Source organism: Pipistrellus kuhlii, unplaced genomic scaffold (assembly GCF_014108245.1).
Source record: "Pipistrellus kuhlii isolate mPipKuh1 unplaced genomic scaffold, mPipKuh1.p scaffold_m20_p_4, whole genome shotgun sequence".
NCBI lineage: Eukaryota > Metazoa > Chordata > Mammalia > Chiroptera > Vespertilionidae > Pipistrellus > Pipistrellus kuhlii.
Window position 1 is genome coordinate 29,791,112 of NW_023425540.1, and position 12,973 is coordinate 29,804,084.

A 12,973-nucleotide genomic window follows, 5' to 3' on the forward strand; every position below is an offset into this window, starting at 1 on the left:
GGCGCGGTTTCCGGGGGGATCCTATTGCCGAGCACACGGGCCAAACCATTCCTTCAAGTTGCGGGGGAGCAAGGACACCTGCATACTCATGTAGAAAATGTAAACACCACCAATAATTAGGAATCGTTATTTTAAAAGTTGTAATAGAAATTAAAGTTATCTAGATATGGGCTTAATACTTTTTCCTCTTTCCCTAAAGGATATTAGACTCCCCCTCCTCAGGGTTAGCGGTGCTCTGATCCCGGAGCAACATGGCGGCGTCCGTGAGAGGCTAGCTACGGGCCAAGAGAGGGTTGGGTGTTGTTTTCTTTCCGGATATTGACAGACTGGAGCTCTCCCGCGACCGAACGACCGAAAGGAAGTGTGATAAGTGGATAAGTTTAGGGGACCGGTCACCCGCGGTCCCTCCTCAGTGAGGAGCAGAGTCCTGAGCATTGACCAGCATGAGCAATATCTACATCCAGGAGCCTCCCACCAACGGGAAGGTGAGATCCCCGCCTAGGACACCTGGGTCCCCCGGAGTGATACCTCACCGAGGAAGGGAGTTCTAGGATTGGGAAGGATCCCCAGGTCAGGAGGCTTGCCCTTCCTCCGGCCTCTGATCAGGATGGCATCGGAAAACCATCTGTTGGCACTTCTCAGCATAGGCACACTTTGAAAAAGTCCCCAAGTGGAGATTTCTCCATCGACCAGCCTGTGGTCCTGTTTCCTGCTTCAGCCCAACTCATGCAGGCAGGGGGTCTTAGGTAAAAACCTAAATACATGAACACATTTGACTTATTGTTGTTGTTTTTTTTATCTTTACTCACTTCTCTTTCTCCATTTAGTCTGCAATCATTGAACTAGGCACCTGATACTGTACTAGGTGCTGGGGATACAAAGACGGATGGATAAGGTCTAGTTGTTGCCCAGGACGAGCTTATGGTTTAGTTTGGAGGCAGACAGGTAAAGAAAAATCTTATGACATGTCTGGAAGGCGTGCTTATGAGAGAGGAGCATGTTGCTTATGGAGTACTGAGAAGTGAGCAGCTGGGAAGTTAGGGGAAAGCTTCATGGATGAGGTATATTGCTAGTCTTAAAACATGAGATCATTGTCAGTCACAGGAAGTGGGGCATGGGAAACGTTCCCACATTGGAACGGAAGAATACTTTTCTGATTGATTTGAGCGTCACGGTGTCTCAGTTCTCTTCCAAGGTGTTCATATGCGGTATGAAGTAGAGGAGTCAGTGATGTAATAAATATCACCTGAGTTAATCCAAGACCTAGTCTTTATCATCACATATGAAACATAATGAACTAGCAAAATGTAGAAAACAGGGGGACTGAATTAGGGTGAACTAAGTTTATATCAGATATAATTCTGTTGCATGACTATATCATGATACTCATGCAATCTTTTGCTGATTGACATTTGGTAATATAATGAGGGCAATTTGAAAAGAATAATGGGAGTTTTGTAATTGACAGCCCCAGCAAAAATTTTAGTAGTTATTTTGGGCAAAGCAATTACTTTAATTCTTGGTTGTTTGAACTTTTCTTTACTCTTCACTCTTACCCTATATGATTGTGAAAACCCAGAATAGCTAACTTTTTTTATTTCCAAATGTTTTTTTTTTTCATCCCCAGTTGATAAATACTGGTAGGGATTGATTTCATTGCCTATATTGGTAGGCAGGGTCTTCACACTTGTGGTTCCTTTCTCTAATACTAGTATACTTTTTAGCCTGGGCAAATGTCACTTTCACAGAGGCCTTGCCTATCTACTCTTTTATAAAATATCAAACCTCATTTATGTTCTGCATCCCAGCATTGCTTTGTCCCTTTAACCCCTTTAGTTTTTTTCTATTGTTTACTAGAGGCCCAGTGCACTGATTCATGCATCAGTGGGGTCCCTTGGCCTGGCTTGTGGGGATCTGGCTAAAACCTGCTCTCCAGCATCCCTCGAGGGGTCCTGGATTGTGAGAGGGTGCAGGCCAGGCCGAGGGACCCCACTGGTGCACGAATTTGTGCACTGAGTCTCTAGTATGCATGAAAGATCTTTGGTTAATCTCTTCCTGCCCTTCCCCTTCACCCTTCTCTCTGAGATTCATCAGTCTGTTCCATGTTTCCATGCCTGTGCTTTCCTCTCCTGTATTGAGCATCTGTTCCCTGGTGGTCAGTGCGCGTCATAGCTACCGGCCAGTCGGCCAGTCACTTAGGCTTTTATATAGAGAGATTGTCTCCTCTCTTTACCTTTCTCTTCCCCTACAAAAGCCAAGATAAACATATAAGAATGGTACTTGACACATGGTAGGAAATGTTCAAATATGTACTGAATGAATGGATTAGTTAATATTATTTCTCTCTTCTGATAAATATTCAGCATCAGTGAGTTTGTGGTTATACTGCAGCTTATCAAGGGCAAATTTAGTTGCTTTACTCTGGAGGAAGATTTTATATGGTCATAAAGATGAAAATCTTTAACAAAGGTATTGCCTGAACAGGAGATCTTTCATTCTAAAAGTATTTATTGAACATCTAGCAGCTGCCTGGCTCTATGTTCGGTTTTAGATACAAATGAAAAGAAAAACCACCATTGTCCCTATTATAATGGAATTGGTTGAGTGAAATAAATATTGACCAAATAATCAAGCAAATTTGTGTCTGCAAACAGTGATAAGTATTGTCCTTCTGAACAGAATTGGACTGAGGGAGAATATCAGGCCTGACTCAAGTCTTACTTCAAAAACAATTTTGGACTTTTTTTTTTTTTTCCAGCATAAGGCTGAGTGAAGACATTGAAGTTACTAAGTTCTGTACCAAAGTAGGTACAGAACCTACTTGGAGCCATGGCAGGTGTGGCTCAATTGATTGGACTTTGTCAAAAGTTTGCTAGGTTGATTCCTGGTTAGGACATTTGCCTGAATTGTGAAATCCATCCCCAATAGGAAGTGTGCAGGAGGCAGCCAATCGATGTTTCACCCTCACATCAATGTTTCTCTTTCTTTCTCCCTTCTTCTTCCTCTAAAAATCAATAAAAAAACCTCTTACAAATATTTTTGGTATGGAAAGAATTCAAAGCAGATGTAATAAGTTTGCTCAATAAATGTTTGTGTAGTGTTTATACTCTAATGTTACATTAAGTACTGAAAGGATATAGAGATATTCAGAATAAACGGGACAAAATTCCTCTCTTCAAAGAGTATAATACTTCTCTTAGAAGTAATTGATGCATGATGACACAGAAATGAACTACTTGATAGAAATATCCTTATTCACTGAAGATTAAATTTCCACATACAATTTAATGTAAATTACATATTAACATTTATTCTTAGGTAGCTTTTTACTATCAAAGTATTGTTTCATTTAGAAGCTTTAAGAAAAGGGACCACTGCCTTGGCCAGTGGCCTCCGCACTGAATGGCTGCAAGTTGGATTCCCAGTCAAGGGCACATACCTGGGTTTCAGTTTGTTCCCCAACCTGATTGGGACAAGTGGGAGAGGTGTCCCTCTCACATTGGTGTTTCTCTCCTTCCTCTTCCCTTTCATTCTCTCAAAAGAAAAAAAGGAAAAAAGAAAAGGAAAAAAAAAAAAAAAACACCAATGGAAAAAGTATTCTCATGTGAAGATTAACAAAAAAGAAAGGAAGCTATTGATGGCTGACAAAACATAATAGCCAGTAGGAATGTATGTGTGGCCAAAGGAGGAGGGAGCCACGGGTCTTCTTTTTTAATTCAGTAGCTTATCAGTGAAGGTTAAGAAACCCTGGTAAGCAAGGTGACCCAACCTTACTTTTATGCATTCTTTTTAGGAGATGTAAGTGGTATGTGTCCAAAAAATTTGTATGAAAATAATGACAACAATAATAGCTACCACTTTTTGAGCATTTATTATTTTGTCAGGTGCTGTTCCAAGCAATCTATGTATAATAACTCACTTCATCATCACAACAAAGCTACAAGATTATTCTTATTCTTAGTTTTAGATAAGGAAATTGAGTCACAGGAATGTTAGACATCATGCCTAAGGTAAGGAAGCTACCTTATCCTTTATAAGCACATGGGTCAGTATTTGAATTTGGGCAGCCTGACTCGAGCCTGTAAAAGAATGGCAGTGATGTGCATTTGATTGTTTTTTAGAACAGTAGTTTCTAAACAGTGAGCGCACACTCCCATGAGATACAGGGAAGAAATCTACATATTTCTTTTTGTATTTATTTTGTCCTAGTTTAAATGCCGTATTTAATATATAAAAAAATATATATATATAAGTTCACTTCTTCACCCTAGCCAGTGTGGGTCAGTTTTTGAGCATTGCCCTTTGCACCAAAAGGTTGTGGGTTCTCTCCCCAGTCCCCAGGCATCTGATTGATGATTCTCTCTCATCATTGATGTTTCTATCTCTCTCCCTCTCCTTTCTTCTCTGAAATCAATAATATAATACTATATTTTTAAAATAAAAACTACCATAATATAGATATATCCACCTCTCCCACCCCCATGGTCATTAAAGAATATGTATGAAAGAACTATGAAGCTAATAAAGGCCCAAAAGTATATAATAAATTCATCAATGTCATATAAGTTATGATAATATCTGGGCTTCTGAAACAAATTGAAAGGCAACTGAGCAAAAATACACTGAATGAAGAAGGAATGAGAGAAATGTTATTCCTGCTTTGCTATTAATAAGCTCTCAAACTCTGGGCAATTTACAATTTCTTTGAGGCATTTGTATAATGTATTGGGTGGTGGGGCTTAGCTTAATGACTTCTAAATTCTTTCCAGTTTAAAAAAATTTGTGGAAATTAGTAAAGGAGTTTTAGAAAATAAAAAGTGTGACTTACCTCATTGACACTGACATCCCGTGAGAAATCAGTTTCATGTTTTTAAATACGTACATAGTCACACTGCATACACTTTATTTTAAATGATGGTGCTGGTCACAAATCATTAACCATTGATCATTGATTGATACTGACCCATATTGGTACATTGGGGGAGAAAAAGTGATCCTAGAGAAGTTGGACTCCCACTATGCCACAATAGTCAAATTTAGAGTCTAACCTTTTTGGTTATCCTTTATAAAAATAAAAACATAATATACTAATTAGACCAGACAGCCAAATGTCCTTCCAGACATCCTTCTGAACAAAGCCACGCGGGCTGCAAGGGCCAAGGGCAGGCAGCCATGGCCTCTGGAAGCGGCAGCAGTGGCGGGTTATGGGGGCAGTACTTTCCCCTGATCGCCTGGTCATCTCCTGCAGAGGGAGGCCAGATGGCCTGGGACCGGGCCTGCAATGTCAGTAGGACATCCCCTGAGGGCTCCTGGACTGTGAGAGTGGGCAGGCCAGGCTGAGAGACACCCCCCCCCCCCAGTGCACGAATTTTGTGCATCAGGCCTCTAGCTTATTAATAAAATGGTTAACAGCTATTTCTTCCTATGGGGTCAGTAGGGGTTCTGATTGTTGAAAGATGGCTGGTTGCACCAAGGAATAACTGCCTTTATGAGCTGGTAGAAAGGAGGTTATCAAAAGATTCCATTTACTGTAGATGGTGATTTTCAGGCATAGAATTTTAATTATAACCCAGAATTAGATTAAGACTATTATTCCTTTATAAACATTATCATTTATGAGTTTGAATGAGAAAGTATTTATATGTAAAACAGTAATTGTAAAACTGTCTTACAGTTTCACAATTTCATGTGTTCATTGTTCTTTAATTTCTTAATTTGCTATACCAATTTTATTAGAAGAAATGCTTTGGGAAACTATCTTGATTAAAATAAGTTTAAATTACTTATTTTTAAGTGAATGAACTTTTTTCTTTGATTGAACAAGGTGTATGTTATTTTTCTTAAATCTTAAATAGTTCTGAAAATGGTATTTGAAAACTACAAATGTACAGTGACTTACATGAATAGTTGAAATTTTTATGAGTATAACAATACAAGCCAAGCAAAGTTTCTAATTTTTATTTTAAAACTGAAAACTCATTAGCGAATGCTTCAAAGTTGTTAGGTCATTCAACTGATTATCAAGCAAAATGATAATCTGATATAATGAGGTTCTATTCTTTCAACAGGTTTTGTTGAAAACTACAGCTGGAGATATCGATATAGAGTTGTGGTCAAAAGAAGCACCTAAAGCTTGCAGAAATTTCATTCAGCTTTGTTTGGAAGGTAATCATAATTCTTGAGCTTTATTCTGTAGGATAAATTTTGTAAAAATACACAAACTGCAGTGTGTTTTTCTACAACATTGAAGACTGGTGTTAAATAGTGGTAATGAATGATAAGAGTTAAAAGAAGTGATAAGGTGTTGAACTATGTTTCAGGAAATAGAGGAGATAAAAATTAATAAATAAATCTCTACATCTTTAACAGAGAAATTTACTCACCATATGATGCTTTGATCCTTTTTGGTGTCCGTGGCTATTTTCCATTTCTTTCTTTCATCCTCTAAATATGGGCATTCCCTAAGATTGCCTCTAGTTCTCCATTGCCTTTACTTTTGAGTTGCTACTTCATTCAAATGACTATTAAATATAGAATTCCAGCCATTTCTTCTCATCTTAGTGCTAATTTACGTATCAAATTGCCAAGTGGACTTTTCTCTTCAAATCTTCCAGTGTCAGTTAAAACTAAAATCAGTGTAAAACCAAATTTACCAGGTTCTTCTCCAGTCTGCCGTGACTTTCACCTAATTGTAATTGCCTTTTACTTGGTCTTCCTCCCACTCATCTTTAATATCTTTACCCTCTTCTTTATTCATCTGGTAGTTGAATCTTTAGGCAGCATGGCTTCCTAGCTTTTCAACTTTATTTTTATTGCACTCAATAACCCCATGGTGTTAGTTGATCATCTTTACCTCCTGAAGCAGTTTATTTTCATTCCCACTTTCACACATATCCTCAGACCTCCTTCAGATAAGTTGAGATCGGGCACATTCAGGGTGGTATGACCATAGATGCATACCTGCTTCAAATGTTCAATTTCATCATATCTTCAGTTTTCTATTTGGAATACTTTCTCTTTTTTTCTGCTTAAGTCTACCTTCTTTTTAATGTCTGTTCAAAATTCCACTTTCTCTATGAAGCTTTCCACTTAGCATTCAATGCCTCTAGTATTTTTTTAGATTTGAGTCATAAAGTGACTATTTTTCTTTTTCTGTTTAATCCTCACCCAAGGATATGTTTATTGATTTGAGAGAGAGAGAGCAAGAGAGAGAGAGAGACAGACAGACATTGGTAAGAGAGAAAAACATCAATCAGTTGCCTCCTGTACTCGCCCCAACCAGTGATCAAACTTGCAACCATTTTGGTGCATAGGATGAAACTCCAACCACCTGAGAGATAGGCAGTATTTTTCTTTTTAACAGACTTCACAGAATTATACATTCACTTGAGTGTTTTCCCCTTCAGAATATTTCCTTACAGAACTAAAACATTCCATATATTTTGGTAACTTCTTGGCATTTAGAATACATTGCATATGGATTTGAATATCTCCAGTTACTGTAAGTCATTATGCTAAGTTATATCGGATTTGTAGAGCCAGACAAGGTTAATCAAGGTTCAGAAAACAGCATTTTGAGTCCAGAGCAAGGTGTGAAAGAGAATCCAAAATATCCAATAGGAGGGCACAGTCAAAGCTCTTTCAATAGATAATTAGAACAATAGATAATACCAGGGAAGATCTAAGGAGTAAATATACTCAGACCAAAAAAAGAAAAAAAGAAAGCTGGAAAAAAAAAGTCTGCAAAGGCCATTATTAATAATTGCTATGGCAGGCAGGAAGGAAATTGAGTCAGACACGTAGTTCAGTTAGAGAAGCATCAAATAACTGTCAACAGAGTCAACACAGTAGAAGAGTCAGATTTGTTTCTGGAAAGAAGTTTTGAAGAATCGAAAGCTCAAATTTTACAGTAGAAGAGGGACAGTAGAAAAACATTAGAAAGAATGAATAGTAGATTACAGTCTATGATCAGGCAAATGGAAGAAGCAGGGAACATCTGGATATAATATAACAATGAAGAAGAAAGAAGTTACTTAAGTTATGTAATGATGAAACTTAATTGCAACAATAAGAAATCATTCCTCTGTTTCTAAGAGTATAAGAAGAAAGAATAGAAAAGTAACTAGAGCAGTTATCTTAATTGAACAGATGAGAGATAGAATTATCATTACAAAGAATAACAAGAAGCCCAATTGAAATGAAAATACTTGTAAATGAATAAAGTCAGGGTTTTAAAAATATGATTCAGAGAACCCATTTAAAATTTTTAAAAATATATATTTTTATTGATTTCAGAGAGGAAGGGAAAAGGAGAGAGAAAGAAACATCAATGAGCGAATCATCGATTGGCTGCCTCCTGCACACTGCCTACCGGGGAACGAGCTCACAACCCAGGCATGTGCCCTGACCGTGAATCAAATCCTGACCTCCTGGTTCTTAGGTGGACAGTCTACCACTGAGCCACATCAGCTGGGCTAGAACACCATTTTAATTCTCTGTCCATGTCTATTTATTTATGATTTATTAACAAGTCATCATATTTCTAGATCTTGTAACATTCTTATAGATATATTTTAAAACATGGTTTCCATAATTAAAAATAAGTAAATGAAAACGAGGAAGGGGAAGCATAGCCTCAGCTATGACTCCCAAAGATTTTCACAATTAAAGGGAAGTTTTGAGCTTTTTATTTTTCAAATTTATTGAGATACAGTTGATGAAATTGTATATATTTAGGTTATATGTCATGACTCTTTAAAGGTGTGCAATGTGATGATTTAATATATATACTAGTGAAATGATTACTACAGTCAATTTTAGTAACCTATCCATCATCTCACATAGTTATCTTTCCTTATATTTTTATGATGAGAACACTTGAATTTACTCTCTTAGCAAATTTTAAGTATTCAGTACAGTATTATTAACTGTATTTACCATGCTGTACATTGGATCCCCCAGGCTAATTAATTGTATAACTGAAAATTTGTATCTTCTGACCAACATCCTACCAGTTTCCTCACCCTCATGCCCCCCTCCAGCATCCACCATTCTACTCTCTGGTTCTGTCAGTTTAATTGCTTTAGATACTACATATAAGTTGCTGCCCAGGACCAGCCCAAGGTGCAGGCAAGCCTCGGATGGTGGCTGCCCAGCTGCCCAGGGCCATCCTGAGGCTCAGGTAACCAGGGCTGGCCGAGAATTGCACTGCTGGCAGTGGTAGCAGCAGGGGTATGTTGGAGTGTTGCCTTCCCCTGATCTCCAGGTCGCCTCCTGCCCCTGAGGGCTCCTGGACTTTGAGAAGGGGAGGATGGCCTGAGGGAACTCTCCCCACCAACCCCCCTGTGCATGAATTTTGTGCACTGAGCCTCTAGTTTTATACTAAGTAGGGAAGAAAAGGTTTTGGTTTAGGAACCTACTTAACATTCAGGGAAGGGGGAACCTTATGACACTAGTTGTAGTAATTCTGGTAACTACAGATATGAGGTACACTTTGTTTTAGACTTTAATAAATTATTTTTTATTTCTTTCAGCATATTATGACAAGACCATTTTTCATAGAGTTGTACCTGGTTTTATAGTCCAAGGGGGAGATCCTACTGGCACAGGAACTGGTGGAGAGTCTATCTATGGAGCCCCATTCAAGGTGAGACTTAATTTATTATTACTTATTTGCAGATAAACTTGGGTTTCTTAATTGAAAATAATTATGCCTCACAAGAAGAGAATGTATTTCACATTAGTGCACAAAATCAGGTGTCTATCAGATAATTGGAATTACACAGGTATAATAACAGCACTTACCCTGTCAAGAATTCTAAGTTGTCTTATCACAAACTTTTTTGCTAGATTAAATTCAGGTGGAGAAAACGGTGAGTGAAAAATAGAAAAGCCTGATATAACATATTTCCTGATATTTGCCTATATTTGATTCTGCAACTCTGTAAATGTAAAACATTTTTAGAACATTGCATATGCCATTCCATTTTAAAACATTTTATTTAATACTATATGAACTTTCTATCAATCTGCGTGGACCTTTATAACAAAGTGCCATTGACTGGATGTCTTAAACAACAGCAATTTATTTTCTACAATTTTTGAAGCTAGGAACTCCAAGATCACGATGTGGGTTCCTGGTGAAAGTTCTCTCCCTGGATTGAGAGAGAGAGAACTTGCACAGGCTAGCTCTGTGTCTTTTCTCTTTTTATAAGGGGACCTACTGGATTTGGGCTTCATTCTTATGATCTACTTTAACCCTTAGCATCTCCTTGACAGGCCCTCTGTCAGATACAGTCACATTGGGATTAGAGCTTCAAAACAGGAATTTGGGGGAGCACAATTCAGTCCATAATAGATGTAATTCTAAATTTTATACAATAGATAGAACTCTGTAGCACAAAACGCATGCCGTAACAGGAACTCAGTGGAAAAGAAGAAAGAAGCAACATAAAATTGTTAGCAAAAGAAGTGAATATTAATAAATAGGTCAGTGGTTTGTTAATTACCAACATAGATTAAAAAGAAAAAAGAGTTGATGTTATGCTTAAGACATTAAGAATAACATGGGTTCAGGTAAAAGCTATAAGTTAAATTATTTGTTAATCTGATGGTACCAATAGCATGTTCTTTGAATGAGTAAACTTTAACAACTCTTAAAATATGGGTGTTTTTGAAGACTTTGTGCTTATACAAATGGGACAGAGTACCTGGAGTTTCCTTTAATATTTAATTGAGTCACTGTATGATTCTTGCAAAAAATACTTGAACTATTTTTGTTTGCTTTAATTTCCAGATGATAATATTTTTAGAAAATGTGGAATGGTTATAAAAGTTTCTCATATTTTTATATTTTACCAAATTGAGATAGATATCTTACAGTTTTACAGCCTCGACCTTGTAGGAATCATTTCTGTATTCTATTATTTTGTGAAACAGAATAGCTCTTTTTCACAGTTTATTTCTAAATTGAGATTTTTTGCTAATCATGTTCAGGTAATAAGTTATCTTGGTAAGTTTTCCAAATATGTCATTTTTAATACAGTATGCAGAGTTATGATCCTTTTAATTTAAATCTCTTGAAAATTATTTTTAAAGGGAAAATAAACTCCTTTCTGAAAAGTTTGATTATATAACAACTATATTACAAATGAGTCTAAGAATGGGGCCTGGACAGAAATTCTATTAACTAAGAAACTAATGTTATGTAGCTCGACTATGGCAAGGAAACCACCTTAAAAGGGCTTGCTACTGCCCTTTAAAAAATTTAATTCAGGACTCTAAAAAACACAGTAAAGCACATAACATAATCACAGTAGATTTCTTGAATTAAAAACAAGGAAAAGCAATTGTTTCTGGTTTAGAATAGGTTGGAGGGGGGCAATAGTTGAAGACTCTGTAGTGATCCAAAGGTAATTTTATTGGAGAAAAAACAGAAGGTTCTAAAAACTTAGATGACTTTGAAGGAGGGGAGAATAGGGGAATGACTCTTGGAAATCCATTCCTCATCAAGTACCGTGTCTCTGTAAGTAGGCAGATTTCCACAAAATAGGCTGAATTTGTAGCTGAGTATATTCAGAAGATAGAGGCTACTGGAGTCCAAGTTTAATAGCATTGAAGGAATAGTAAATATTGGATATGATTATACTTGAAAAACAGTTAGGTACAACTTCAGCATTTCTTATTAGAAGCTTTATGGAACCTTGTTGGTTAGCTGAATATAAAGGGCCTTATCACTGAGGTTATTCACTAAATCTTTTCTTTTTATGCTTCAGGATGAATTCCACTCAAGGTTGCGTTTTAATCGGCGAGGACTGGTTGCCATGGCAAATGCTGGTCCTCATGATAATGGCAGCCAGTTTTTTTTTACACTGGGTCGAGCAGATGAACTTAACAATAAGCACACCATCTTTGGAAAGGTTTGTGTCCATTGTATTAGGCTTCTGTGATACATATGATCAACTTACCTATGAGCTGCCTTCATAAATTATTCCCTAGGATATTTATTTCTTTTCAAAAATGATGGACTGTATTCCTGTTATAATGAACTATGAAGTTTTGTGTGTGTGTTTCAAATAAGACATTGGTTGGGACTTTAAACTTTCTTTTTCTAAAATCGTACTAACCGTATTAGCTACTATGCCATTCAGCTGATACTGTTTTTTATGTTTTTTTGCAAGATACCTAGGAAATAAAACTTACTAGCGGTTTAATGTTTATTTTGTTAATGATGAATTCCCATAAGTTTAAAGTGGAAGTTATATAAACATTAAACATGTTTACCTGAAATACTACTTTCAGTAATAACTATTTAATCTTGCACACAATCAACATAATATCAGGGAATGTCATTTCCATAGAATTTTTAACAGTTTCCTTTAAAAAGGTTTCTGAAGGTTTTCTTTTCTCATTCTTCTCCCTTCTCATGAACACTACACTCCTATATGTTTTGTCTTAGGCATGATAGACATCACTAGTGTGTCAGCTCCCTCTACTGGTTCGGTAAGAATGGTTTCTCCATATCCTAGGCAAAGCTGGATGTTGGGAGGATGAAAGGGTGAAAACAAACTTAGCTCAAATATAAAATTGGTATTATTTTAGAACTTGATAAATGTTGAATGAAAGGCGTCCCGCTAAAAACATGCACTATAATATTGTTGCTTAATACTTAACAACGTGGGTTAAGAAGTATGCATTGGCACAGCTGAGCCACTCCGACATAGGTTGCTGATGTTCATATTGTAGATTTTATTTCTACTATTTAAAAAAATAAAAGTGTTTAATAAGATGAGGTTTAGGTTGCCATTCTGCACCGTTGTTTACAGTTGATGTTATATAATCTACACATTCTGAAAGGCCATCACTGTGGGCTCTATAACTTCTTTGAACTTCGGTTTTCTTATCTGGAGAAGGAAGATAATGTTTATAGCTACTTTTAGGATATTTGTGAGGATTAAATGAGAATATCTGCAAA

The 12,973-nt window shown here is 36.9% G+C and overlaps 1 protein-coding gene across 3 annotated transcripts in view; it reads left to right on the top strand.

The window, feature by feature from the left end:
* Positions 1-220: 220 nt before the first annotated feature.
* CWC27 (CWC27 spliceosome associated cyclophilin) overlaps positions 221-12,973 on the top strand; it is a 143,301-nt gene continuing 130,548 nt past the window's right edge. Inside the window, exons 1-4 of one of the 3 annotated variants that reach the window (XM_036409100.2) lie at positions 221-485; positions 6,069-6,165; positions 9,534-9,646; positions 11,775-11,918. In XM_036409100.2, the coding sequence (XP_036264993.1) occupies positions 444-485; positions 6,069-6,165; positions 9,534-9,646; positions 11,775-11,918 (396 nt within the window). In that variant the 5' untranslated portion in view covers positions 221-443. Of the gene's footprint in view, positions 486-3,986; positions 4,011-6,068; positions 6,166-9,533; positions 9,647-11,774; positions 11,919-12,973 lie in introns of those variants that run through there. The other 2 variants (XM_036409098.2, XM_045571176.1) reach the window with 2 other exon arrangements.